A 26,835-nucleotide genomic window follows, 5' to 3' on the forward strand; every position below is an offset into this window, starting at 1 on the left:
AGGTTATCCCCGATCTCCCTGATCAGACTTTATTCCTGAGATGCTGTGCGATGAGATCATGCCTGCTGGCTCTTCCATCCCTCCATAGCATCTTCACTTCTAAAGGGCCCTGACCCATCTAATCTAGTCACAGTGCCCCCATTCCCTCCTTTTCAACTTAATATCCCAGTTATGAACTTTCGCCCATAGATGGCGCTGTCCTCTACCTCCCACCTGCCCACCCTGACCCCCAGTACCCCCCGGAGAGATAGCAGTAGTGACTGTAAGCATTGGCACTGAGCTCAGACAGACCTGGGATCTCGCACAGGATCTGCCACTTGAGCAAGTCACTTTATGATACCCCAGTTTCCTCACTGTAAATTGGGTTTAATACATAACAGCACTTGCTCCACAAGGTGGTTATGAGGATTAAATAAAATAATGTGTGTAAAGAATTTAGCTTAGTGGCTAGCACAGAAAGTGTTCATTAAATGCTAATTTTAAAAGCAAAACAAAAAAGATAAGGAGAGAGTGGAGAGTTTTAAAAAGGTGAGCTGTCAGGTTGGCAGGTATGGGCTTGCTTTCTGATGGGCAGGAGGGGAAGCTCTGGGGCACTGCATTCACGATCCTCCCCAAGGCCGCTGAGGTAGGCAGAATAATTTCATCAAAGGTGTCTATGTCCTAATTCATTGTAAGGGTTCGTGTTACTTTTACCTACCTCTTTTGGAAAATCACCCAACTTCTATTTTATCTTTGCAAAATCAAAACATGAAACAGGAACTAAATAACACAAGGAAGAGGATGATGATGTGTATGTATGTGTGTGTGTGTGTGTGTGTGTGTGTGTGTACACCCCATGCACAAGCGTATGTTGGGAAGAAAGAAAACTATTCAGAGAAAATACTTTTCTTATGTTTCTTACCAAAACATGTATATATGTAGAAAGGGAAGGGAGAGATAAGGGAATAAACTATAAAAGCAAAGGATTATATATGTGGAAGGATATATGAGAAAGATAAAAAATAAACAAACAGATAGATACCAGGAAATCATGTTGCTTTGGTTTAAGAGTAGATGAAAGCAGCATTTCTGCAGTTGCCAGTGTATATTGATGTATCAAATAAGTTGTCATATCTCTCTCTTTTTTAAATATTTCTTTTCTTTTTCTTCTTCTTTTTTGGCCACATGGCTTGTGGGATCTTAGTTCCCCAACCAGGGATTGAACCCGGGCCCTTGGCGGTGAGGGTGTGGAGTCCTAACCACCAGGGAATTCCCAAGTTGTCGTATCTCAGGTTGCACAAGTACAGGCTGAATGACCACTAGGCAGGGGTGTGATGGACACTCGATTGGGGGATGGACTTAGGAGCCTTTAAGATCCTGCTCAGTGATTAGACATAAACTCCAAAATATGGTCTGCAATTCAGTTTCATCTCATTCTATAAAAGCTGCTTAAGCCACCTATGAAATCCACAGTACCTCCACAGTTCATGATTTTTCTGACAGCAGTTGTGGTCAAAATTTTTCTGCTTCTTAAATAATCAGCCAATTGTCCTCCAATAGGCACAATGATTGTCATAACCATGTGCGGGAGTGCTGACAAGAGACCCACCTGGAATGAAAAGAAGCAATGAGCTATTTTTAGCTACTTCTGAGAGAGGTACTTCCTTAAGTCCCTGCCTCCACCATCTCCACCGCACCCCTCACCATCAGATTTAATCATCTAATTATATGGGACCAAGGTAGGCCTGAATTCTGTAATACATAAACAATGAATGAATGAATGGTTTTAAGGATAGACCAAATGTCTCCTCCATCAGATTGGAAGCTCCTTGAGGGCAGAGGTGATTTTATTCATCACAGGCCCCAGCACACAGCAGAGTGCCCAGCACATGGTAGTTAAACACTTGGCGCAGACTGAGTGTTCTCCGATGGCAGCCACTATGGGCTGTGCTAGCTCTTCCACGGTCACTTCTGACAGTACCTGTAGCCATGCAGACATCTACCTCTACTAGGCTGCTGTTTTTTCCCTTGTGGGGAAGAGGCTTAATTCTTTTATGATGAGAGTTTATGTTTTACCATCCACACTCTTCCTCCCTGAAACACAGACAATCTAATGGCAAAGGCTGGGGACTTTGAAAAAGTTTTTTCTAAACCATACAAAGCTCTGGCCATTATCACTACGACCGTGATCTGCAAAATGAGCTTTAAGGTTCTTACCGCTCCTCACTGAATAATTTATAGGAAAAACAAAAAACAAAACAAAAACAAAAAAAACCTCTCACCCTTAAATCTTTTGATCCTTGCCTAATATGCAGTCCTTGAGTCAGCTTCAAAAACACTTCGAGATCAGGTATAATACAAATCTTTAAAAGCAGCTTAATACAACTCTGATCCTTCCTAAGAAGAAATTAAATAGCTATGTATACTGTGCATAGAATGTATAACTTGTCTGACCTCCAGGGTATTAGGTGTCACAGAACTGTTATGAATTTTGATCAGCAATTTACTTATTTTATCATGCAAAGATTTTCTCAGTAGAAGCAAGAGATTTAAAGTTCAAGAATATTTGAAGCATCTGTGTGTTTACCTTACTTATTGCAAATCCAAAGACCTCTTCAAAATAAGCAGGCTGACTTATTAACAGCAAGTAAAAGGTCCAGCTTCTGCAAAAATTTGCCACAATGATTGCGTAAACAGGCAACGATGTAAAAAATCTTTTCCATGGTGTATTAAATTTCTAGGGAGTAAAAATACCGTGGGATTTTTAGTGAATATACTGACAGATTATTTTTCTTGGGAGGATAACACAATCACTGAGAGAAATACTCATAAAAAAGAGGCAAGTCTTCATCCATCCGGCTCTACTTACACTGAGACTAACCAAGTTGGCTCCTTCTCCTATACTTGTCTCTATATAGGTCCTTTCCTCATGGGATATTGTTGGGTGAACTGCTGGACACTCATAGGCCTGCAACAGCCAAAACATGTACCAGATAATCCCAAATATACCTGCAGTTGAAAAACAAAAGGCTTGATGATACGGTCTCATTTTCTTCCATCTCTAAATTTGTCAAATTTCAAAATATTCTCAAATGGCACTATATTCAGCTAGGAGAAATTGTTTGGTTTATTTTTCTGTTATTGTTATTATTAACTGGTATATAAAGAAAGATAATGTTCTGCTCATTAAATTCAACTTTCATATAAACATTAAATGAATCATCGCTAGACAAGTATTCCATTTATATGATAAACTTGTCTTAGTAATCTCTATTTTCATACAGAAAACTCTTAGCCAACCCCATTAGACAGTAAAATACCACCTCTAGGGCTTCCCTGGTGGCACAGTGGTTGAGAGTCCACCTGCCGATGCAGGAGACACGGGTTCGTGCCCCGATCCGGGAAGATCCCACATGCCGCAGAGCGGCTGGGCCCGTGAGCCATGGCCGCTGAGCCTGCGCGTCTGGAGCCTGTGCTCCGCAACAGGAGAGGCCACGATGGTGAGAGGCCCGTGTACCGCAAAAAAAAAAATACCACCTCTATGAGTCACCCAAGGGAACTCGTGAAATCAAATCACTCACCATAAATATAAAAGACAGAGGCCCATCCCATGTACTGTACCAACACGCCGGCCAGCGGCATGGCAATCACTGCCCCCGCATAGGAACCTAGAACGAGAAAAGGTTGAGGGAAGCTTACCAGTCGTCATGCAAGCCCTTTCAAACCATTTAGAGTTCATGTGGTCGAACTGAGGATGAATCAAACTGAGCAGAAGTCACAAAGAGGAGCAGGCAAACTCCCACTGTGCCCAAAATAGGGCTTCCAGGAGAGAAAGTTCACCAGGATGCCCTTTAACTTCCTCCAGACACCATGGAGGGATCAGACAAAGATGGCTCAGACACCGAGATTTGGAATTACAAGAGAATGGAATGAAAAGATGAGAAAAATCTAAGAGAATTCTGAAAAATTTAACCAGGCACAATATTGGGTGCAGAAGACAGAAAGTGAAGGAACATATGTATCTACCTCTCAGGGCTCACAGAGCAGAAAGATTATCACCGTGGTCTTTATTTATTAAAATTTTTTTTTCTTCCAGCTTTATTGAGATATAATTCACCTAGGTCTTTAAATGAGGGACTTCAAACTATGAAAGGATCATGCTTTTAGAGTCTCGATTTTTTTTTTTAATACCAGGAAACGGTTAAATTTCAGGATGGCAGGATGACCAGGATGGCTTCTGTCTCCATCCACCTCCTAAATATGTACATTTTTAAGTTTATTTCTTACTTTGTAAATACCTAACCTTGTAAATACTTACCTATATGTGGATGTTTATCTTGTCTAGACAAGATAGTGAGGGCTAGAGGCAGTGACCTCACCTCCACTATCTCTTGCAGTTCCATGATACCTGCTGGAGAAACGTGAGCCCTGCAAACTCCCAATAAATATTAACTAAATCAAAAAAATTACTATCTGAAATTCCCCTCTGGGTATGAATGAAAAAAAATTCTTACTTCAGAAAAAGTGAGCCGCAAAAGGAAATTCTGTATCCCAGAATCCAATGCTAAGAAAGACCTTCAGGAAATGGGAGCTTGGGGATCTTCCAGAGAAAGAGACTAAATCCCATCTTTCCAAGCTGGGCCCAACTGGTTATGAAAGGCCTGACCTGGAATCCTAAATCTGAAGAAGTCTCTCAGTCTCTCTAAATCATTTTCACTAGGTAGAAGATGGAAGTGAAATCTCTATCTCACAGGGTTGTTTTGAGGAGCAAATAAATTATTAGATGAAGATGCTCTAATTAGTGCTGCATAAACACCAACTATTACTGCTCCTGTCATGTACAGAATGACAGAGCACTTTTTTTTTTTTAACCTCAGACGTCCTCAAACCAATAAGGCAAGCATTCCAGGATGTATCATTAGAAAAAAGAGCTGCAGGCCTAATTCCTCTGTGGGAGTGGAGAAGGTGGTCTTCTTTCCTGGACCAAATACCCTAGGAGTGGGGGTGTGGGGCCTCCAGTTTAGATGCTGCAAACAGGGAGGGTCAGGGGATAACCATCTATAAGATCCATCGGGTACTTTCTGTGTGCTCTCTAGTACTGTGCTGAGTATTCTGGACCCCTGATTTTATTTAATCCTTTTTTCAATCTGGTAACATTGGTACCGGTGTCATCCCAATTTTACAAGAAGGGGAGGGGAGGGGAGGTAAATTTCCTGAGGTCACATAGGTGTGAGTGACAGGACCCCAGGTCTGCAGGAATCCAAAGCCTTTAACCTTAACTACTTAATAATTCAGTCCTGCTTCTTCTGCTCAACCATACCCAATAATTCCTCACAATAAGAAACATTCATTCACTGAGGAAATTTTACAGCTTGAAATTGTCCTTCCCAGTCTTTTATTTATTTATTTATTTATTTTTATTTATTATTTTTTTTTGTGGTACACGGGCCTCTCACTGCTGTGGCCTCTCCCGTTGCGGAGCACAGGTTCCGGACGTGCAGGCTCAGCGGCCATGGCTCACGGGCCCAGCCGCTCTGTGGCATGTGGGATCTTCCCGGACCGGGGCACGAACCCATGTCCTCTGCATCGGCAGGCGGACTCTCAACCACGGCGCCACCAGGGAAGCCCTTCCCTGTCTTTTAGATGAACTCTTCCTCATCCTTCCAGACATGGCTGAATGTAATCTCCTATCACACCCTGAGCACACCCCAACAGGGCTCTCCACGCATATTGCCCTCAATGCACCTTGATGCCTCTGTGTGGTCACCAGGGAGGACAGTGGAGGCCCTCCGATACTTGTTGCTTGGCGTGGAGAGAGGGGAGTGGCTGAACGGGGGATGGGAGAGTCCCCAGTTCTATCCTCACTCTCCATGGGAAGTTATATCTTTTTTTCCCTCCCTGAGCCTCCTCTATAAAATAATGGAGGTAGAAAAAGAAATCAGATTTGTGGCTATCAGAGGCAGGGGTGGGGAGAGGGGAAATTAGATGCAGGCAGTCAAAAGGTACAAATTTCCAGGTATAAGATAACTAAGTACTAGGGATGTAACATACAACATGATAAAGATAATTGACACTGCTGTATGTTGTCAAAGAAAGTTAAGAGAGTAAATCCTGAGTTCTCATCACAAGGAAAAAAAAATTTTTTCCTATTTCTTTGATGTTGTATCTGTATGAGAGGATGGACATTCACTAAACCTATGGGGGCAAACATTTCATGATGTATGTAAGTCGAATCATTATGTTGAACACCTTAAAATTATATAGTCTGCATGTCTCTTACAACTCAATAAAAGTAGGGGGAAAAAAGCAAAAACAAAAATCTATGTCTTTGAATAAAGCCAGTTTTACTTCTCAAAAAAATTAAAATTAATTAAAAATATAAAAAAATGGATGTGACTAGATGTTTTCTAAAGACACTTCCAACTCCAATATTTTTGAAGTGTAGGAATCAATTATCCCTAAGCCTGGGTTTACTTCTAATGACATTTTCCCTTGGCTGTTCTTTGAAACCAAGGCCACACCTTAGCTGGGAAATGTAATAAAGCCTGTGACCTTGATCAGGTAACTTTCCTTGAGAGTCAAATCATTTCTTTAATTAGCCCTTCTAGGTCTATAAAGACACTAAGAATGGGCAGTAGCTGCTAGTTATTCGTTTTGTCAGCAAATCAAAATGAAAAGACTTACAAATAAATCATCCAAAGACAATATCAGGGGACTTCCCTGGTGGCACAGTAGTTAAGAATCCGCCTGCCAATGCAGGGGACACGGCTTTGAGCCCTGGTCCGGGAAGATCCACATGCCGCGGAGTAACGAAGCCCGTGCGCCACAACTACTGAGCCTGTGCTCTAGACCCCATGAGCCACAACCACTGAAGCCTGCGTGCCACAACTACTGAAGCCTGTGCACCTAGAGCCCGTGCTCCGCAACAAGAGAACCCACCGCAATGAGAAGCCCGCGCACCACAAAGAAGAGTAGCCCCAGCTCACCGCAACTAGAGAAAGCCCGTGCGCAGCAATGAAGACCCAATGCAGCCATAAATAAATAAATTAATTAATTAAAAAAGACAATATCAATAGGTCAAGGTCAGCTGGGGCAGAATCTTATATTCTTCTAGAGGTGGTATAAGATCAGTAGTGGAGGTAGAGATGATCTTGAACTTCAAACAAGAGGACAGAAATAGTTTCTAAGGACAAGAGAGGCTAAAGAAGTAAAGACATCTCTGCTGTGCATGCATTTCCAAACTAGGCACAAAATAGACACTTTGGGTGGATATTTCACACCAGATTCCCTGGGATCCTTTATTACTTCTACTACTACTACTTAAGGAGGTAAAGAGAGAGAGACAGAGGGAAAAATAAATAAAGGTATTCAGAGAAATAAAGCTTCCTCTTTAGCTAAGAAATACAGGTTAGCTACAGTTAGGAAAGACATGCTAGCCTGAAAAACTAAGCAGAACTAAATTCTGATCCTAATTCTACATGGGCCCATTGTGACTTTCGTGGCCTAAGGCACTTTTGTCTTTCTTGGCCCCTTCTCCCATAAAAAATATTTGAAAATATTGGTGGCAGCATGTGCTGTTCTTGTTCAAATGTTAATCAATACCTAGTAGACTCTTCTGAATGCCAATTACTCTCAGAGATTCATAGAGGGGCCAGTCCCAAAGACATGGCTTCAAATGAGGCAACCTTAGCAAGGTGAAGTTTGGAGACCCAGGAATTTAAGTCACATCACTACTTAAGAGCCATTAATTTACTTTTGGGTAAGATGGATGGTGTCCACTTCGTTTTTATCTGGAAGATAATGGCAAAAATTGATTAAACAGCTTCTATGACAATGTGTACATAGTAGTGTGTAGTAATGAAAGTTCTGAATCAAGAACCAGGTGGTCTAGATCCAGCTCCTTAACTTAGTAGCTGTGTGACCTTGGGCAAGTCGTTGGACTTTCGTTTCAGTTCAATGAAACTAAACTTTAAACTTTAGTTTTAATTTCTTCATTTGTGAAAAGGAGTGGGGGCCTTGATGATTCTATTGATATATCTTCTGTTTTGAACTTTGGAAAATATCATTTGTTGGCTAATCCTACAACCAGCTCCAACACCTTCTTTCTTACCTTTGTCTATTAAAGATGCTAGAAAAACTAGACACTTGCTTTCCTAGCCTCCTCTGCAGTTAGTAAAGTATATGACACAATTAGAACCAAGGAAATATAAATGGAAGGCTGCTAGGGAGTTTGGGAAAGCTTTTGCTTTCCTAGTGAAAGGAACAGATATGGTTAGGACACCTATCCCCACTTCTTTCTGCCACATTAAATGTGGACTTGATACCTGGAGCTGTGACAGCCATTTTGTGAGCATGAGGAACACGCATGAATGTAAAAAGTTATCACTGTGAGGATAGTGGAGTAAAAAGTCTGAATGTGCATAGTCCCTGGATAGATCACGGAGCAGCAGGATCAATACTAGTAACAATTTACCTCTGGACTTCTGTTATGTGAAAAAAATAAATTCTATTTAGTAGGGTCTTCACTTGAAGCCAAAAGCATTCCTAAATGAAACTTGTTATGGTTCTAATACACTTACCACAAAAAGAAGTTGTGGCCAGTCGGCTTCTCTCCAAAGGCGGTGCCCACTTACTCCACATCCCATGGCAGGCTGGGTAGGTCACACCCTGGCAAAACAGTTGAAAATAGATTATTTGATTCGACTCCAGTTTCTTTTTGTGTTTAAAACACAGATTTTGCTTCTTTAACACTACAGTTCAAAACCTAATTTACAGATACTAAATAACATGTGTCAGCTATTTTGGCTCATGGCACAGATGCTGAAATTCAAATACTAGTTCAAACGTAAGCATGGTGGGGAATAGGGAAGGGGTCTTTATATTTCATATTATTATAGAATATCAGTGTAGAAAGGGATTTCCACAACCAGCCAGTCCATCCTGTCATTTCAAGATACAGAACCTGAGGCTCAGAGCCATTAAGTTATTAGATTCTAGTCTTCACGGCTGCTAATATCATGTTCTCCCTACCATGTCAGTATTTTCTGAAGTGTGGTATATGCCCCTCTAGTGGGATTAAAGTTGGATTTAAGGTGCTACAACAACCTACATTTTTTATTATAATTGTTACATCTATATTATAACATGCTTTAGAAATAAAATATAACTAGTACATCAAGCCCATGATATCAAAGATATTGTTGCTTATGATAGGTTCTTTTATTTTGTTTTGTTTTGTTTTGAAGTGAATTGACCTAGGGAAAAACTATAGGCAAATAATAGTATAAATCGTACTGTGAATGTGACAAAAGTGACAAAGGTTAGAGGTGAATGACTGAGTTTGGGAAACATTTCTCTACATCAGGTATTGGCAAACTATAGCCTGATATGGCCCCACCATCTATTTTTGTTCAGCCTTAAAGTAAAGATGGCTTTTACATTTTTAAGTGGGCAGAAAAAAAAATTGAAAGAAGAAGAATATTTCCTGGCATGTGATAATCATATGAAATGCAAATATCAGTGTCCAAAAAGTTTTACTGGAAAGTAGCCATGCCCACATGTTTACATATTGTCTCTGGCTGCTTTTGCATTACAATGGCAGAGTTGAGTCATTGCAACAGACCATAGTATGGCCAGCAAAGGGCAAAATATTTACTTTCTGGCTCTATATTATTCTACCTCCTTCATCAAGTTAAATCTCTGTGTAAGACTACACTCTTGGAAATTTACAGATTTATTAATAAGTCCATTTAAACTGTTTTAGTGGAAAGGGCCCTTGCTATGTGAACTGTAGGTTTGGGGCTTTCCATTTCAAATTTTATTAAATGAAAGGGGTTGGATTATCTCTAAGATCACTCCTGGCTCATCTGAAATTCTGCCCTCTATGAAATGGTCCTTTATTGGGTATAAATTTGGAATCATACAAGGCATTTTAATTAAAGTATTCATAATTGTAATCATAACCAGAGAGTTCAGATAGCAGGACAAGGTGGAAGATAGGAAAACTGAGTAAAGGAGGTTTTCTTCAAAAGCTGAAATTTCTAAAGACCATGTTGTCTCCAGCAATATCAAACTTTGTTAAGAATCTCCTACCTCCACTAGACCTTGCAAAATTCTCACACACATGACACATCCGTAATGTACTCTGGCTGCAGAAGGAATGAACATGTTCAAGGTCGATGTTAAGAAGATGGCGGCTCCAAAGACCCTGAGGGACCAAAACACTGTGTTAGTGGGCAGGCCCACTAATGGATGTGGCATGTTAGTTAAACATCAGGAACAAACCTAACAGTTTATAGAAGATCACTATAGAAATTAATGGAAAGAGAAATAGATGTTGTGTTAAGATCTGGTGTGTTCCAAGCTAGACTGTTGGGCTGCTTTGATTCCCAAGCTCCAGTCCCTGGACCAATCATGGGAAGGTTTGGGGCAGTACAGGGATGTCCTGCCTAGATGAGATCCTGAAGCTGGAGATTGACCAGCATGAGGTAAGCTTGCTGAAGACCCACCCTTCTTCTTGTTTCTACCCAACTGATCCATTCTGACCATTACCTCATGACTTCTGCACATTTGGGTGGTGTCTCCTGCTTCCCAATTCTGCTCTCACTTTACCAGATGGGGATACTGACTATCTGAGAAGCATGCTGTGTCCTGGGACCAGCCAAGCACAAGACAGGCTGTGTACCTGTCTTAGCCCCCAGCTCTCTGCCAAGTACCATGTGCCTTCTCCTCCCTGCCTGGACAGGAGTGTCCTGGGAAAAGAGAGCCGGCAGCATTTTCTTCCTTTCTCACACATGTTAGTGATGCTTCAGCCCTTTTTACATGCTGCGAAATCATTTTATATGTTATTTCTTCTTAGGGCAGAAGTGTACGTAGTAACCCCAGAGACCATAAGAACTAATATTTTATCACTTTTTAAGAAGAATACAACAGGTAAGTGACAATAAAGGACACAAACTACACAAGAACATAAGTAAATATGAGTCATGCTTATACAAGATGACTTTCAAACTTTTTTGTCCTTGACCCATAAAACAAAATATATTTTATACTGCAACTCAACACACTGATATACACAAATGTAACCGAAACAAGTTTCAAAAACCAATACTTAAATGTGCAATGAGCTAAGATATTTTCTATTCTATTTTATTCTATTTGATTACCTTTTCTTCTATTTCTCCCTCTTTTTTTTTAGAAAATGGTCATTGGTAAATCACTATTGATTTTATTACTATCTAAAGAGCTCTGTTTTAGAGTTTGAAAAACACTGCTTTATAAAGTATACACTTCACAAAATCCGCATATGTAAAGTCAATTACAACTAGAAGAGACTTGGAAATAATTAGTACACTCCTTTTCTGGTACATATACATACTATATCTCCCCCAAGTGGCCATCATTTCTGCTTGAATACCTTTAGTGACAGAGAACTTATTACTCCTTGAAGCAGCTCATTTTGTCTTGGACCCACTTTTAATTGCTCAAACACCTACCATAGAATCTCAAGGGCATTAAATACATCTTGCAATCTAGAGACTAGCCCCTCCTACTCACATGACAAAACTTGTATGGAACAGGATGATATTAACATAGTACAGAGCATCACAGAATGTCATTGGTCAAAGGCAACTCAAACACAATCTAATCCGTTTCATTTCACAGATGAAGAAACTGAGGCCCAGAGAAAAAAGGAACCCAGTAGAGGTCACCAAGTGAGTTACTTAGGGTCCAGGAACGGTTTCTCCTGACTCGGATGCAATTGATCTTTTTATTACATAATCATTTAAAGAATTGCAAGATAGATTAGATTAGACAAAAAAGTAAACAAAAAGAGACTCTTAAGAACAGGATCATATAAGATCAATGTCTGTGAATCACATCCTTAGGAACGGCTTCTATCTTTCATTCTGTACCCCTAAACTGAGAGCCAATTATGCAGATTTTATAAGAGTACAAAGCCATATTATGATCTGTGCAGCACTCATGTTATATCAATTTATCTTACCTGTTAGCAGCAAACTTATTTGAAATGAAACCACCTGGAATTTGTGTCACAATATAACCCCAGAAAAAAGATCCATGGATAAGGCCCACCGTCTCTGGATCCCAGTTAAATTGTGCTGTCTGGAAACAAGAAATCAGATACAGTTGTGTTTGGAAGAAAACACTTGACCATAATTATTCATTGATCATCCTACACAATAACCCCATGAGGTCTTTCCTTCCCTCCTTTATTCAAAGAATATTTTATGGAGGGCCTCTTGTGTGCTTGGGATATAGGATAAAACAAAGTCCTGGCTGTCACTGACCTCAAGTTCTAGTGATAGAAAGGAGAGATTATGTACAAATTTTAAAAAAGAAAAAAATAGATGTATATGTGCATATATATATGTATATGTGTGTACATATATACATGTATGTGTGTATATATTATATATATGTATATGTGTGTATATATATATATACACACAGAATAATGAGTGCTAGGAAGAAAACAAAACAACTTGCAAAGAAAACAAAAAATAAATTCTAGGTTTATTAGGATATTTACTAGGTTATTCAGATACCAGTTTAGTGACAGCACAAAGGGAATGAGAGTGTTAAGTCTCTCGTTTCATAATGAGGATAATAAAACCTATTCTACCTCCCTATAGTATGTGTGGGGATAAACACCATAAATATTTCTAGTAGGTTATCCCTCTGCTTAGAGATTTTGCATTTAACACATTAGGATAATGCCTGGAATATAGTGTAGTCTCAAGAAGTGTTAGCAGCCATTATTGTTGTTATGGTGATGACGATGATAACAACAAAATACCCTTCCACAACGCTTAGGTCATTGAAAATGTGATTCTTGAGGGTTAGAGAGCCTTTCCTCACTTTCTTCCCCAGCCATAGTACCTCATCCTTTTCAGGCTCCCTACAAATATCCCTCCTCTGAGGAAGCTACTCAACTGCCCTGAACTGAAGTGGTCATTTTCCTAGGCTTGGTCCACAGCCCTCTGTTCTTGCAGCCATGGCACTCACACTGTTCTCAAACTTGCCCTTCATGTGTCCACTTCCCACATGGGCTGGCGAGTAACTCTAAGGTGGCAGCCATGTCCTTTTGACTTTGTAGCCTTAGTACCTGAAACAAATGCCTGTAATGTAGAAGGGGCAAATAAGGATTTGCCAAATGAATGAATAAATGAATGGCTTTGTAAAGCATTGAAATCAAAATGCAAGATGTTCCTATTACGGAGTAAGGGTTCTTAATTATCAACATACTACATCTCACAAATTTTCTTTTTAAAAAAGTTATTTATTTATTTATATATTTATTTAGGCTGCACCGGGTCTTCGTTGCAGCATGCAGGATCTTAGTTGCAGCCTGCAGGCCTCTTAGTTGCAGTATGCAAACACTTAGTTGCGGCAGGCATGCAGGATCTAGTTCCCCGACCGGGGATCGAACCCAGGCCCCCTGCATTGGGAGTGCGGAGTCTTAACCACTGGACCACCAGGGATGTCCCCAACATCTCATAAGTTTTCATCACAGTTTATTTTCCCACAAATTGTTATACAATAATTTGCTCATTTATTCAACATGCACCTCATGCCTCCTGTGTGCCAGGTCAGGTGATAGACAGTATAAATACAAACTCAAACAAGTATTGCCTTTGCCTTGAGGAGATCACAGTCCAGGTAACATTGGCCTGTGCTCTGTACTGTAGTTCCCACTTTGCAGATTAGGAAGTTGAAGCTCAAGAGTAAAATGGGACTAACAATCATTCATTCAAACCAGCTTACCAAATTTTTATTTCATGCTACTTCATGCCACACATTGTTCTAGGCACTGGGGATACAGCAGTGAACAATGACAGTAATTGCTACTTTCACAAAGATGCCAGTGGGGATGGCAGAAAGTATACAAGTGCATACTATGTTAGATGGTGATCAGTGATAAGAAGAAAAAAATAAAGCAGAAAAGGGGACAGAAATGTTGTATAGGAATGAAGTAGGGTGAAATTTTAGATAGAGTGGCCAGGAAAGGCTTCAGTGAGGCTTCAGTGAGATTGTTGAGTAAAGTCCTAAAGGAAGAAAGGGAGCAAGTCATGCTGTTCATTTTCTGAAAAGAAAGCTTTCCAGGCAGAGAAATAGCAAGTGCAAAGGCCCTGAGGTAAGGATGCGTCTTGTGTGTTAGAGGAATGGCAAGATGTCAGTAGAGGAGGGTAAACGTGAAGAAAAGGATAATAGGCATTAAAATAAGAGAGGTTCAGGGCTTCCCTGGTGGCGCAGTGGTTGAGAGTCCGCCTGCCGATGCAGGGGCCATGGGTTTGTGCCCCGGTCCGGGAGGATCCCACATGCCGCGGAGCAGCTGGGCCCGTGAGCCATGGCCACTGGGCCTGCACGTCCGGAGTCTGTGCTCCGCAACGGGAGAGGCCACAGCAGTGAAAGGCCCGTGTACCACAAAAAATAAATAAATAAATAAATAAATAAAAATAAGAGAGGTTCAAATGATGAAGGGCCCTTTAACTCATCATAAGGACCTTGGCTTTTACTCAGAGACAGAGGGAAGCACTGAGTGAAGAGGGTCATGATTTTAAGTCACTTTCCATGTGTTTCCTCTTCTAATCCTTACAACACGTAGAGGTAACTATTTTTATCTCATTTTTTATAGAAGAGGAAATTGAGGCTTAGAGAGATTAATTTACTTGCCCAAGGTCATACAACCAGTTATAAAGAGAGCCAAGACCAAGCCCTCTTACCTACTTGACCCAAAAAAACTATATTCTTTCCATTGCTGCGGAGACTTGACTTTCTCACTGAGAAGTAGAGACTGGACTTCTTTGCCTTGAGTCACAGAATGCCCCAAGAATCCAAGGATCCAAGACAGAGGGATCCACTTCAACCAGCAGCTAACTGTCAATCACCTTGTCCCTTGCTCATGTCTTTCTCTCTGACGAAATGGTGCTTCTGTCCATTGGAGAAATGATACCTGAAGAAGAGCACTTGTGCCTGCGGAGGACTGACTTTCATTATCTCTTGAGCCCATTACAATCATAATGGCCTCATGTCTGAGCTATTATTATAAGCCAAGCACTGTGTCAGGTACTGTGCTAGGCTGAAAAAAGGGCCCCAAACGATATATGCACAAAATCTCCAGAATCTATGAATGCTGCCTTATTCGAGAAAAGGGTTTTGCTGATGTGATAAAGTCAAGGATCTTGAGATGAGTTTTCCTGGATCATCTAGCTGGGCCCTAAATCCAAAGACGTGTCCTTGCAAGAGAAGGGCAGGGGGAGATTTGAGACATAAGAGAAGGTACACAGAAAGAAGGCCATGTGAAGATGGAAGCAGAGATTGGAGTGATGCTGCCACAAGCCAAGGAACACCTGGAGCCACCAGAAGCTGGAAGAGGCGAGGAAGGATCCTCCCCTAGAGCCTTTGGAGGAAGTGTGGACCTGCTGACACTTTGATTCGGACTTCTGGTCTCCCTGGATATGAGAGACTAAGTTCCTATTGTTTTAAGCCACCGTGTTTGTGGTAATTTGTTACAGTAGCCTTAGGAAAGTAATATAGGTCTTTAATAAATTGGTGCCAGATTATCTCATTTGATCTGTAAAGCAGGCCTTTTATTCCCATTTCACAATAAGGCAATGAGGATTAGCAAAGAATTGCTAGAAATGCCAGTTCCTGGCCCCCTACACACGTTTGCTTCTAAGAGGATTCTCTTCCTCCCCCAGAGCCATGGGCCTCTCCCCTGTGACTGGACACCTGAGTAGAGGGAGCCAAGGCATGGGTTGGACTCAGCCCACCTGTCTCTCTCTCTCTCTCACTCACTCTCACTCACTCTCTCTCTCTCTCTCTCTCTCTCTCTCTCTCTAATCTGAACCCAGAGATTCTAGTTAGACAATACTGAACACTTGAATTGAAACAAGTCCCACTGGAGTCAGGGCCAAGTAAGTCAGCTCCCCAGCAAGGCAACGGCTCAAAGAACTTCAGCTTTGGAGGGCAGTGAGAAGCCATGGTTAAAGAAAAAGGAAGAACTTCCCTGGTGGTCCAGTGGTTAAGAATCCGCCTTCCAATGCAGGGGACACAGGTTCGATCCCTGGTCGGGGAACTGAGATGCCACATGCCGTGGGGTAACTAAGTCCATGCAATGCAACTACTGAGCCCACGTGCTCGGTAACCCACGCGGCACCACTAGAGAGAAGCCCGTGCGCCGCAACAAAGAGCCTGTGTGCAGCAACTAAGACCTGACGCAGCCAAAAATAAATAAATAAATTTCTCTTAAAAAAAGAAAGGGAAAAAACAAAAACAACAGTCCATGGAGAGACCTGGGAGAATGGAGCAGACTCAGAGAGCAGCAGATGCAAGACACTGCACAGCAAGCAAGTTGGAGACTAAGCTAAGCATTTCCTAGTTCCCATGAGGTCCAGCTCCACTCTGCCCTTCCTGGCTCCTTTTCCTCCCCACAGTAAGGTACAGCCTGGATTTTGGTCCCACCTCAGGCTGGGCTCCCCTGTCCAGGGTGCAGACTGCACAAACATACACAGCAGATTTGCTTTCTGCACTTCACTTTCGTGAGATCCCCTATAGCCCCACTGTAATTTCCTTCTTAACTTCAGCTGGTTTCCCTGCAATTCTATTCCTTGCAACCAGCAATCCCTGACCAAGACAGAAGGGCAACTTGCTCAAGATCCCAGAGCTAATAAACAACAGAGTCAAGTCTGAAACCATGTCTGGCCAATTCCAAAGCCCAATTCTTCTTAACCCTACAGGGCTCATGATTCATGAGAAGGAGTTTGGGTTTTTCCTGAGGGTAATGGGAACCAATCTCAAAGTTGCTCAAACTTTAGTTATTTATTGCTTACCACATGCCAGACACTGTTCTAAGTGATTCACGTGTTTTAAAACTCATAATTGTTAAACTAAAAATGATTACTCACACATCAACTAAAACTACCCTTTATACCACTAATAGAATATATGCCATTTATTTGCAAGACCTACCAATTCACACTGCTTACTTCTCTCCCTCTGCTGAAAATGAAGATTTTAAAATATCTCAGTGCAAAATATCTAGTTTTTCTCCCATAAAACCAACCAAACAAATATACCAGCCATTGAGAGCTTTTTGTAATACACTTAGTGAAATCTTTGTCATCGGGTTGAACATGCTCAGATGATATCTAAGCTTTGTTCTATTTGGATACGAGAGAAATGGCCTGCTATAAATTGGAACTTCTGAAATGCTACTAAACTCCTACTTATAAGGCCAGGGAAAATGATGTAAAGCATATTTTAGATCTTAATCAGTTTCTCTAAGACTCCAGAGGGCAAAACCATAGAAACTAGAGAGCACGCACAGCATTGTTCCTTAAGTTTATCAAAATGTCTTTTCCATATACCTCCAAGCAAATTCTGTTGACCTAAGCCTATCTTTTCAGGCAACAAACAACTGCAAACTAGCATATCATTTTGATGCGGGCCTCAGCAGACAAGTTTAATTAGCTGCCCTTGCTCACAAAAGGCTGCCAGAATGCATGTGATACACACCTGAAACCTCACTAATATACGTCATTCTTTATTTTTAAAATGCATGACATGCTCCCTCACACCTCTACTGCCCTCCCTCCCCGCCTCAAAATAAACAATCAGGATATCCTTTTAAAACAGATTCAGCTGTGGCATCAAAAAGAGAATGGTTAGAAGAATCTCCATGGTACCCTTTTGTTCTGGCAGAATAATCTCTTAGCTAAAAAGAAAAGGAAAAAAAAACCCCAAAAATCTGCCGGCCAACTAAAGACTTCTTTTTAATGAATTGAAATCAAATTTTCCTAAACCAGTGCTTGACAGAAACTGTTCCAGGTAATGCTGGAACAGTTTCTGTCAAGAAACACATGTGGCATGAAAGAAAGCATTCTGCAATCAAGTCCAGGAAACAATGCACACCACACTCCCTTTTGGAGATTCTCATAGGACACAACACAGTAAAGGCTCCCAGTTCATAAGACACCTTCTTTACAGCACAGCCTACAGAACAATGATTTCCAGACACCAGTTTGGAAAATTCTGATCTAAATGTTTCTCCGGGGCTCCCCTGGTGGGGCAGTGGTTAAGAACCTGCCTACCGGGCTTCCCTGGTGGCACAGTGGTTAAGAATCCGCCTGCCAGTGCAGGGGACACGGGTTCGAGCCCTGGTCCAGGAAGATCCCACGTGCCGCGGAGCAGCTAAGCTCATGCGCCACAACTACTGAGCTTGTGCTCTAGAGACCATGAGCCACAACTACTGAGCCCGTGTGCCAGAACTACTGAAGCCCATGCGCTCTAGAGCCCGTGCTCCGCAACAAGAGAAGCCACCGCAGTGAGAAGCCCATGCACCGCAACGGAGAGTAGCCCCCGCTCGCCACAACTAGAGAAAGCCTGCGCGCAGCAACAAAGACCCAACACAGCCAAAAATAAATAAATTAAAATAAATTAAAAAAAAAAAAAAAGAATCTGCCTACCAATGCAGGGGACATGGGTTCAAGCCCTGGTCCGGGAAGATCCCACATGCTGCGGAGCAGTTAAACGCGTGCATTGCAACTACTGAGCGTGCGCTCTAGAGCCCGCGAGCCACAACTACTGAGCCTGTGTGCCACAACTACTGAAGCCCATGCGCCTAGAGACCGTGCTCTGCAACAAGAGAAGCCACTGCAATGAGAAGCCTGCATACCGCAACGAAGAGTAGACCCCGCTTGCCGCAACTAGAGAAAGCCCGCACGCAGCAACGAAGACCCAACACAGCCAAAAATAAATAAAATAAATAAATTTAAAAAATAAATAAACAAATAAATGTTTCCCCAAATATGGGCAGGGACCAGAGAACTATTAGATGTCTCTCTGCAAACAGATGGATTTCCACATGTGTCACTCCTGTGTGTGTATTCAATACAATGAAACACGTATATGTTGGGTATCAACTGGGCATATATTTTCGTTTTATTCTCCCATAATTTCAATATTTCTCTAGGCCTACCATTTAAAAAACAAACCAGATTTTATCTTTCCAGTGATTCATAAAAACAATACTATTTAAGTGACATCAGAGTGCTTAAAGCATTTAAGTGCTTATGACTACAACAGCCTTTGAACTGGGCCTACTGCTTCCACTCACTCCAATCCCAATCCATTGGGAGATGACTGGCTGGACAGTGATTGTTCTGGAGCATGGATTTGACCATACCACTTCTTTGCTTAAAGCCCACCCCTATCTCCCCTCATGGCTTACCAGGCTCTGCAAGACCTAACCCCACTTTACTTGCTGCTTCCTTCTCTTGATGCTTGCCGCATGCTTTACCTTTCTACCGGGGTTTCTTAACCTGGAGTCCGTGGATGGAACCATGTGGATCTATGAACTTGAATGGGGAAAAATCAGCATCTTTATTTCCACTAACTAAACTTTAGCATTTCCTGTAACTATGAATGTAGGAAACAAACCCCAGTCATTTATCAGTACCTGTGACTCTGTTACTAGTGGAATTTATAAATATGTTCATATCACATGATGGTTGTTGCTGCTATCTCAAACTATTGCTTCTCCTTCAGACTTCAAAATTACAGTAATTATTAGACCCATTGCTAGAGCTTGTCATCTGACATGATCATAAAGAAGCCCATGTGTTTCTATATCACAAATTCGATTTTTAAATATTTTGGTATCTGTATTTTATTTTATGTTTTTGCTTTATTTTTATTTATTTATTTATTTTATTTTTGGCTGCATTGATTCTTCGTTGCTGCGTGCAGGCTTTTCTCCAGTTGTGGCAAGCGGGGACTACTCTTCATTGTGGTGTGTGGGCTTCTCATTGCGGTGGCTTCTCTTGTTGCACAGCACGGGCTCTAGGTGAACGGGCTTCAGTAGTTGTGGCATGCAGGCTCAGTAGTTGTGGCTTGCGGGCTCTAGAGCGCAGGCTCAGTAGTTGTGGCTCACTGGCTTAGTTGCTCCATGGCATGTGGGATCTTCCTGGACCAGGGCTCGAACCCATGTCCCCTGCATTGGTAGGCAGATTCTTAACCACTGCGCCACCAGGGAAGACCTATATCTGTATTTTAAAATGATGGGTTTCCTTTATAATCCTATGTGTTTTATTTTAAGAATTTAAAACATTAATACAGCCATGGCCGAAAGAACTCTCACCATAGACAGACACTGACCTGAATTTCCGGTTTTCCATCAACATATATAGTGTTGTTGTTGACCATTTCCACAATGGCAACTCCAAGGTTACACCGAATCCCAAAGGAAATGCAGAATCCCAGCCCGCTCATGATGGCAATGATGTAGCGCTTGGGGAGGCCACAGCAGTGGCAGTCACAGAGTGGGGGGCTCTGCGTGGACGTCTGCACTGGCCTTCCTTCTTCATTCAGCTCAATGTTACCTTCTTCCTCACTGGTCCCATCAATTTTCCTACAGTGGAAAAAGAATGGGCAGAGAAGAAAGACCAGGATTACAGAAAAAAACAAAGTGTACTACAGAAAAAGAAAAAGTGTACCAAGAAAGAAAAAAGGAAACCCAGAGTAGGATGCAGCCTGCATTTTTTAACGTCATCATCATCATTATTACTAAAATAAATTATAATGGCTAAAATTACTGATATTCTGGATATCATATTGCACCCTTATAGGCATTAAATTGTTTTAATCTCATAACAACCACATGAAGTAGATCATGTTATCTTTTCCTTTTATACATGAGGAAGCTAAGTCATCTATGGTGGGATGCAAGCCCAAGTCCAGAGTTTGTGTCCTCAACAATATGCTTGGGACTTCCCTGGTGACGCAGTGGTTAAGAATCCGCCTGCCAATGCAGGGGACATGGGTTCAAGCCCTGGACCAGGAAGATCCCACATGCCATGGAGCAACTGAACCCGTGTCCCACAACTACTGAGCCTGTGCTCTAGAGCCCATGTGCCACAACTACTGAGCCTGCATGCCACAACTACTGAAGCCCATGCACCTACAGCCCGTGCTCGGCAACAAAGAGAAGCCACCATATTGAGAAGCCCGTGCACCACAATGAAGAGTAGCCCTCACTCACCGCAACTAGAGAAAGCCCACGCACAGCAATGAAGACCCAACCCAGCCAAAAATAAATAAATAAAACAAATAAATTTTAAAAAAATATATGGTTTACTGAACTTCCTGCTGAAAGAGTATCCATAGACTTCATCCACATTGCATGACCCAGCTAACTATTATGTTTGACCTTAATATTAATGTCACTTGAAGCTTGCTAAAAAGATATACAGTAGAAAATTAATGCAGATGTTTTTCTTTCTTCCTCTTTTTCTAAGTCTTAATAAAATACTAGATGGAGGTAGGGAGACACATTTTCTATCACAGCACACAACCAACTGGTTGTGTATCCTTTCTTCCTTAGGTGGTTCTTCTAAGGAGGTGATTCTCTGACAATTTTTGACCAGATGGTAGGATTTCTCACTGAGTTCTATAAATTCAGATTATGGTATGTCTATTACAGTAAATTTACTCTCTTCTTTAAAGAAAAGAGTAATTGGGCAAACTGAACACAATCTGTCAATTATAAAAGGAGCTGTATGCATCCTCTCACATATTGTAACCCTTCTGAGGATGCCCAATTAAGTTCCAAGTCTTTGTAAAAATAAGCAAAGCTTATACGTTTTCCTGAGTTTCATATTCACTAATAGCTAATACAGACCAGACTGAAACACAAATAATTTGCCCACCAATTCACAGAAGAGATCATCTTGGTAGCTTTTTATGACTCAAGCAAATGAGGTTAAAGCACATGTAGAGAGAAGCAAATGTACTGGATTTAATTCAGTTCATTAAATATTTATTGAGTGCCTACTGTGTGACAGGCACTGTGCTGAGTGTTAGGGAACAATAAAGAAGGGGACATGGTCTCTGCCCTTCTTCAGTTCTTAGGCTGTTTGGAAAGAAAGACACATACACAAGCAGCTATAATTGCTGGATGATGTAGGTTTTGTTGAAATCAAGGTGAAGAGCAATAGTAAAACAGGAAAAAGAGCTTTCATTTTCAGTGTGTGAGCTCAGAGTGGTAGCTTAATAAATGTGCAAGAATATGGAAGTAATCAGAAGAGAACTTCAGCAAGCTCCCTGTGTACCTATCTACCTACCTGCATTTATGCTAATTTGTTCTACCTTTTTTCTATGATTGTCCATGCTTCTAGCTAAGGCCAACCTCTCTCTCTGGGCACTAGATCTCATCGCCTCTCATCTACTCAAGGAAATCCCTACCCCCATACTTAATCAATTATTTTTCCTCTCTACTAGATCATTCTTATTGTCTACAAATATGCTCTTATTTGTCCCACATTAAAATTTGAAGTAAAAACACTTTCTCTTTCAGCTACTCCCCTATTTCTCACCTTCCTTTTATAAAAAAAACTTGGAAGTCACTGTCTTCACTTCCCTTTTCCCCATTCTCTCTTGGACCCACTCCAACCAGGTATCTCCCAACCTGTCCACCAAAACTGTTCTTCTTAAGGTCATCAATGCCCTCTACGTGGCTCAACCCAAAGGCTATTTTCAGTCCTCGTCTATTCAGCCTATCAGCATCACCTGACACTACTGATTACTCTTTCTTCCTTGACTACTTTGTTTCCTTCACAGAAACCACACTGACTTGGTGTTCCTCCTAATTCCCTGACCACTCCTTCTGTTTTATCCCTTAAGCTGATTCCCTACTTTCTCAACCTGTAAACACTTGGATACCCAGGACTCAGTTCATAGATCTCTTTTGTTTTCTATCTATACTTTCTGGGTCACCTCACTCTGCCTCTGGGCTACAGATACCATGCATATGCTGACAGATCCCAATTTTCATATCTAGACTTATTTACATCTTCTTGGACACACGATCAGCATCTAAAACTTAACATATCCAAACTGAGTTCCCCTAAAAGAAATTAATTCCTGAAGTCTTTCCCATCCCAAGTAATGACAAGTTTGTTCCTTTGGTTGCTCAGGCAAAAAACTTGGTGACATCCTGGATGCATTTCTTCTCCAGTCTATGTCCAGCCTAGGAACCAGTGTCCCTTAGTTTTAAATTTTACTCTTCTTTTTACTTAGCTGTGTGACTTTGGCCTAGTTAACCTCTCTGGGCTTCAGTTTTCTCATCTGTAACCTGAGAATTATAATAATAGTTTCTTCTTCATGGGATTGTTCTTAGGATTGCCATAAGTGAATTATTATATTAGATCATTTAGAACAGAACTTGACACATGTGAAAACTCAATATATGCCAGCTATTTTTATTACATTAATCCTCATAACCATTCAATGAGTCCACTCTGCTGGGCTGAGCATTAATGCCATTTATTGCCATTTATATTGATGTCTGAGAGTTATTTGGATCATAAAACTGTTTATAATGGGCAGCCCCAGTGGTCATCATGAATTTCTGGCATCAGAACATATATAATTTGAATAGCATGGAAAACTGATGATCTAATATTGATACATTATTATAATAATATTAATATTCACTAAAACATGGATAATATATAACAACTACACTAATATTTGTATGAAGCAAATTCAGTTCCTTCCCTCTGCCCTTTCCTCTCCCTACACTTTCATATAATGATCTTATTCTATGGTTAGAACAGCTCAGTGAGACAGGAAATCTAATGCTTCCATTTGACACAAATTATAACTGTAGTTCAGAAAGCAAGAGTGGATTGGCCAAGACCACAGAGCCAGTAAAGGGTAGGGGCAAGATGTGAAGCCTTTCTCCTGCCTGTCCAGCCAAGTTCCCTTTCATGTGAGTTTCCCAGCTCACCAGGCTGTGTTCTGTCCCAGTGATCTTCCTGAGTCACCTTGTCGTCTCTTACTTTGTAGCCCAGTCACCGTGGATGACCCAGTAGAGGAGAATATTTAAGAGAAAGGGCTCTGGAATGAGAGAAGCTGAACGCTGTTTCACCCATGTGCCAGTTTTGTGACTTTGGCTCTAAGTTACTTGACCACTTTAAGCCACAATATTCTGGTATTAGTTTGCCAGAGCTGCCATAGCAAAGTACCACAGACTGAGTGGTTTAAACAACAAAACTTTATTTTCTCACTGTTCTGGAGGCCAGAGGTCCAAGATTAAGGTATTGCCTAGCTTCCTTCTGAAGCTTCATTCCTTGGCTTGTAGATGTCTGTCTTCTCCTTGTATCTTCACATCATCTTCCCTCTGTGTATATCTGTGTCCCTCTGTGTCCAAATTTCCTCTTCTTATAAGGACACCAGTCACATGGATTAGGGTCCAAACTAATTATCTCATTTTAATGTAATTGCCTCTTTAAAGACCCTATCTCCAAATACATAGTTCCTCACCAGGGATTAGATGAAGGCTGGGGGCTGCAATTATTGGGATACTACAAATTTCACCTGCTGATGTTTTTCTATATATGGTAAGAACTTATTTACTGTGTAGTGTGTTTAAACATTTAAGTTTTATGAGCTAGTTCCTCTTTAGAAGCTGACTATTCAACTTGTTCACTTTTTCCTTTTTTATAATAATTATCAGGTTATAAAAATAAGTTTATACTTTTGTGTTTTATCTGAAAGTAAGAAGCAGAAAAACTGCCTATAATTGCATAACATGGAGATAAGTATCAATACTTCAGTGTAATTCCTTCCTATCTTTATTAAAAATTAACTGTTTTCCAACATACACACACAAAAAAGTACCAGGAATTAGGACTTCAACATACAAATTTGGGGGGGACACAATTCAGTTCATAACAATCACCATCTCTAAAATGGGCTAACGATCATAGCTATCTCATGAGGTTGTTTTAATGATTAAATGATATGATGCATGTAAATTATTTAGTGCAGTGCCTGGTACATGAAAGAGCTTTCTACTAATACATGGTGAGTAGCAGTATTATTGCTATTAATAAAATTGTTACCATTCACAAGCTTAGCATCTCTCTATATGCATGCAGATGCTTTGGATGAAAAGTAATACAGACTAACATTCTCAGGCATGGTGGGGTCTTGAGGAGCTTACTTGAAGACAGACCCAGCTGCTGTGCTCTGAGTGCACCAGGGCTTTGGCTCGAGGACCACACTGTCACAGGCTGCTCTCCAGCAAGCACGGAGCACAGCAGTGATTTAAGGCAGACCCTTTCCTGCAAGAGGCAGGACTCCCCAGTGGCCTTGCCAAAACTTCCTAGTACCGTGGTGGAGTCTGAGACTCTTCCTATCTAAACTTTCTTCTTTCCCTCTCTCTTATGCAGATAGCGTGGTGGTCAGAATGCTCTCCCAGGCTCCCATAGCTCCTTTCCCTTTTCCCTCAATAAATCTCTTGTGCACCTATTCCAGTTTTAGCATCTGCTTCTTAGAGGACCTGAACCAACACAAGCACCCTCTGAGTGCATGGTGCCACCTGGGATGTCCTAAGAGCTTCCAGAGGGAGGACACACAGCATGGGAGTAGATTTCCTTCAGTTTCAGTTTCTCTTGCCTGAAGTGGCAGCTGAGTCACCAGGCTTCATGTGACCATGGGACCAGGAATGAGCATGGGTCAACAACTAGAGGAAGTTCCAGAGTTGTTTGTGACTCCTTTGCACATCCTGGGTGTGGCAGGAGGGGCACCCCTATTTCAACTGAAACTTCACTTCCACCAGAGTTAGATTTGATTTGTTTTAAAAACAGAAAAATGGTGAGACATTCCTTGTACAGCCAAGTTGCTCAGAGAGGAAGATCCCGAACTACCTCACCCTGCTTAATAGAACAAACCAGGCTTTGTGGCAGTCAGCTAACCCAGGTTTGATTGCCAGCTCTGCCACATATATACTAGCTGTGTGACTTTGGGCAAGTAGCTTGGCCTTGCTGAATCTCACATTTCCTCATCTGTAAAATGAATATAATATTTATCTCACAGAGCTGTTGTTAAGATTAAATGAGCCTAAACTACCAAGAGGAAAATATTACCACCAGTAAACGAGTAGGTATTGCTTCAGTGTTAGGGACTGCACCATCCCTGATCCTGCCTAAGTGTTTTATACTTTCCTCTATTAGTACACTTATCACATGGAGTAGTTATTTGTTGTCCTCAGCACAGTAGGTGTGGAGTAAATATGTGTTGATTTGAGAACATGAATGAATGAAGTTCTCTCCAATAGATTGTGAGCATGTTGAGGGCAGGAGCCATTTCTTCCTCATCTTTATTCCTAGGGCTTATCATGGTGCCTGGACTCACGAATCCCTAGTCAACTGCATGGAACTGAGGGATCAATTTTGGGCATCACTCCTGACTTACAGCTTTTACAGACAGAGGGAAGCATCTATTCACCCCTGCCCAGTGGCAAGCTATTTTTTTTAAAGGGGTTTGGGATTAAAAGAATAAATGAGAAAAAGGAACTCCCTTCTTACGAAGTAGAGGACTTCAATCATGCATACGTGCTGTTTATCATATTTGGTTTTCTTTTTTTTTTTTTTTTTTTTTGCGGTATGCGGGCCTCTCACTGCTGTGGCCTCTCCCGTTGCGGAGCACAGGCTCCGGATGCACAGGCCCAGCGGCCACGGCTCACGGGCCCAGCCGCTCCGCGGCATATGGGATCCTCCCAGACCGGGGCACGAACCCGTATCCCCTGCATCGGCAGGCGGACTCTCAACCACTGCGCCACCAGGGAGGCCCTATATTTGGTTTTCTATTGATGTTTGCCTGCAGCTGGTCTTTTAGATCAGAGAATCTTCATTCTTTCTAGGGTGACATTCATTGTTGCTGTTTCTCCAAATAGAGATAGCTGCAGTCTGTGGGCTGGGCTGCTAGCTCTTTATATACTAGACAAGTACAGGCCCACGGTTCACAAAAACAACTGTCCAGTAAACA

At 41.5% G+C, this 26,835-nt stretch overlaps 1 protein-coding gene across 2 annotated transcripts in view; it reads right to left on the minus strand.

Moving 5' to 3' along the window:
* Nucleotides 1-26,835, minus strand: part of SLC17A8 (solute carrier family 17 member 8) — a 51,470-nt gene that overhangs the window by 12,463 nt on the left and 12,172 nt on the right. The window contains exons 2-9 of one of the 2 annotated variants that reach the window (XM_060112973.1): nt 20,161-20,413; nt 11,987-12,105; nt 10,072-10,186; nt 8,559-8,646; nt 3,561-3,647; nt 2,849-2,988; nt 2,567-2,716; nt 1,456-1,588 (exon numbers count right to left, since the gene is read on the minus strand). In XM_060112973.1, coding sequence (XP_059968956.1) covers nt 1,456-1,588; nt 2,567-2,716; nt 2,849-2,988; nt 3,561-3,647; nt 8,559-8,646; nt 10,072-10,186; nt 11,987-12,105; nt 20,161-20,413 — 1,085 coding nt within the window. The remainder of the gene's footprint in view (nt 1-1,455; nt 1,589-2,566; nt 2,717-2,848; nt 2,989-3,560; nt 3,648-8,558; nt 8,647-10,071; nt 10,187-11,986; nt 12,106-20,160; nt 20,414-26,835) is intronic. The other variant, XM_060112974.1, reaches the window with a different exon arrangement.

The sequence above is a fragment of the Mesoplodon densirostris genome, chromosome 11 (assembly GCF_025265405.1).
Source record: "Mesoplodon densirostris isolate mMesDen1 chromosome 11, mMesDen1 primary haplotype, whole genome shotgun sequence".
Lineage (NCBI taxonomy): Eukaryota > Metazoa > Chordata > Mammalia > Artiodactyla > Ziphiidae > Mesoplodon > Mesoplodon densirostris.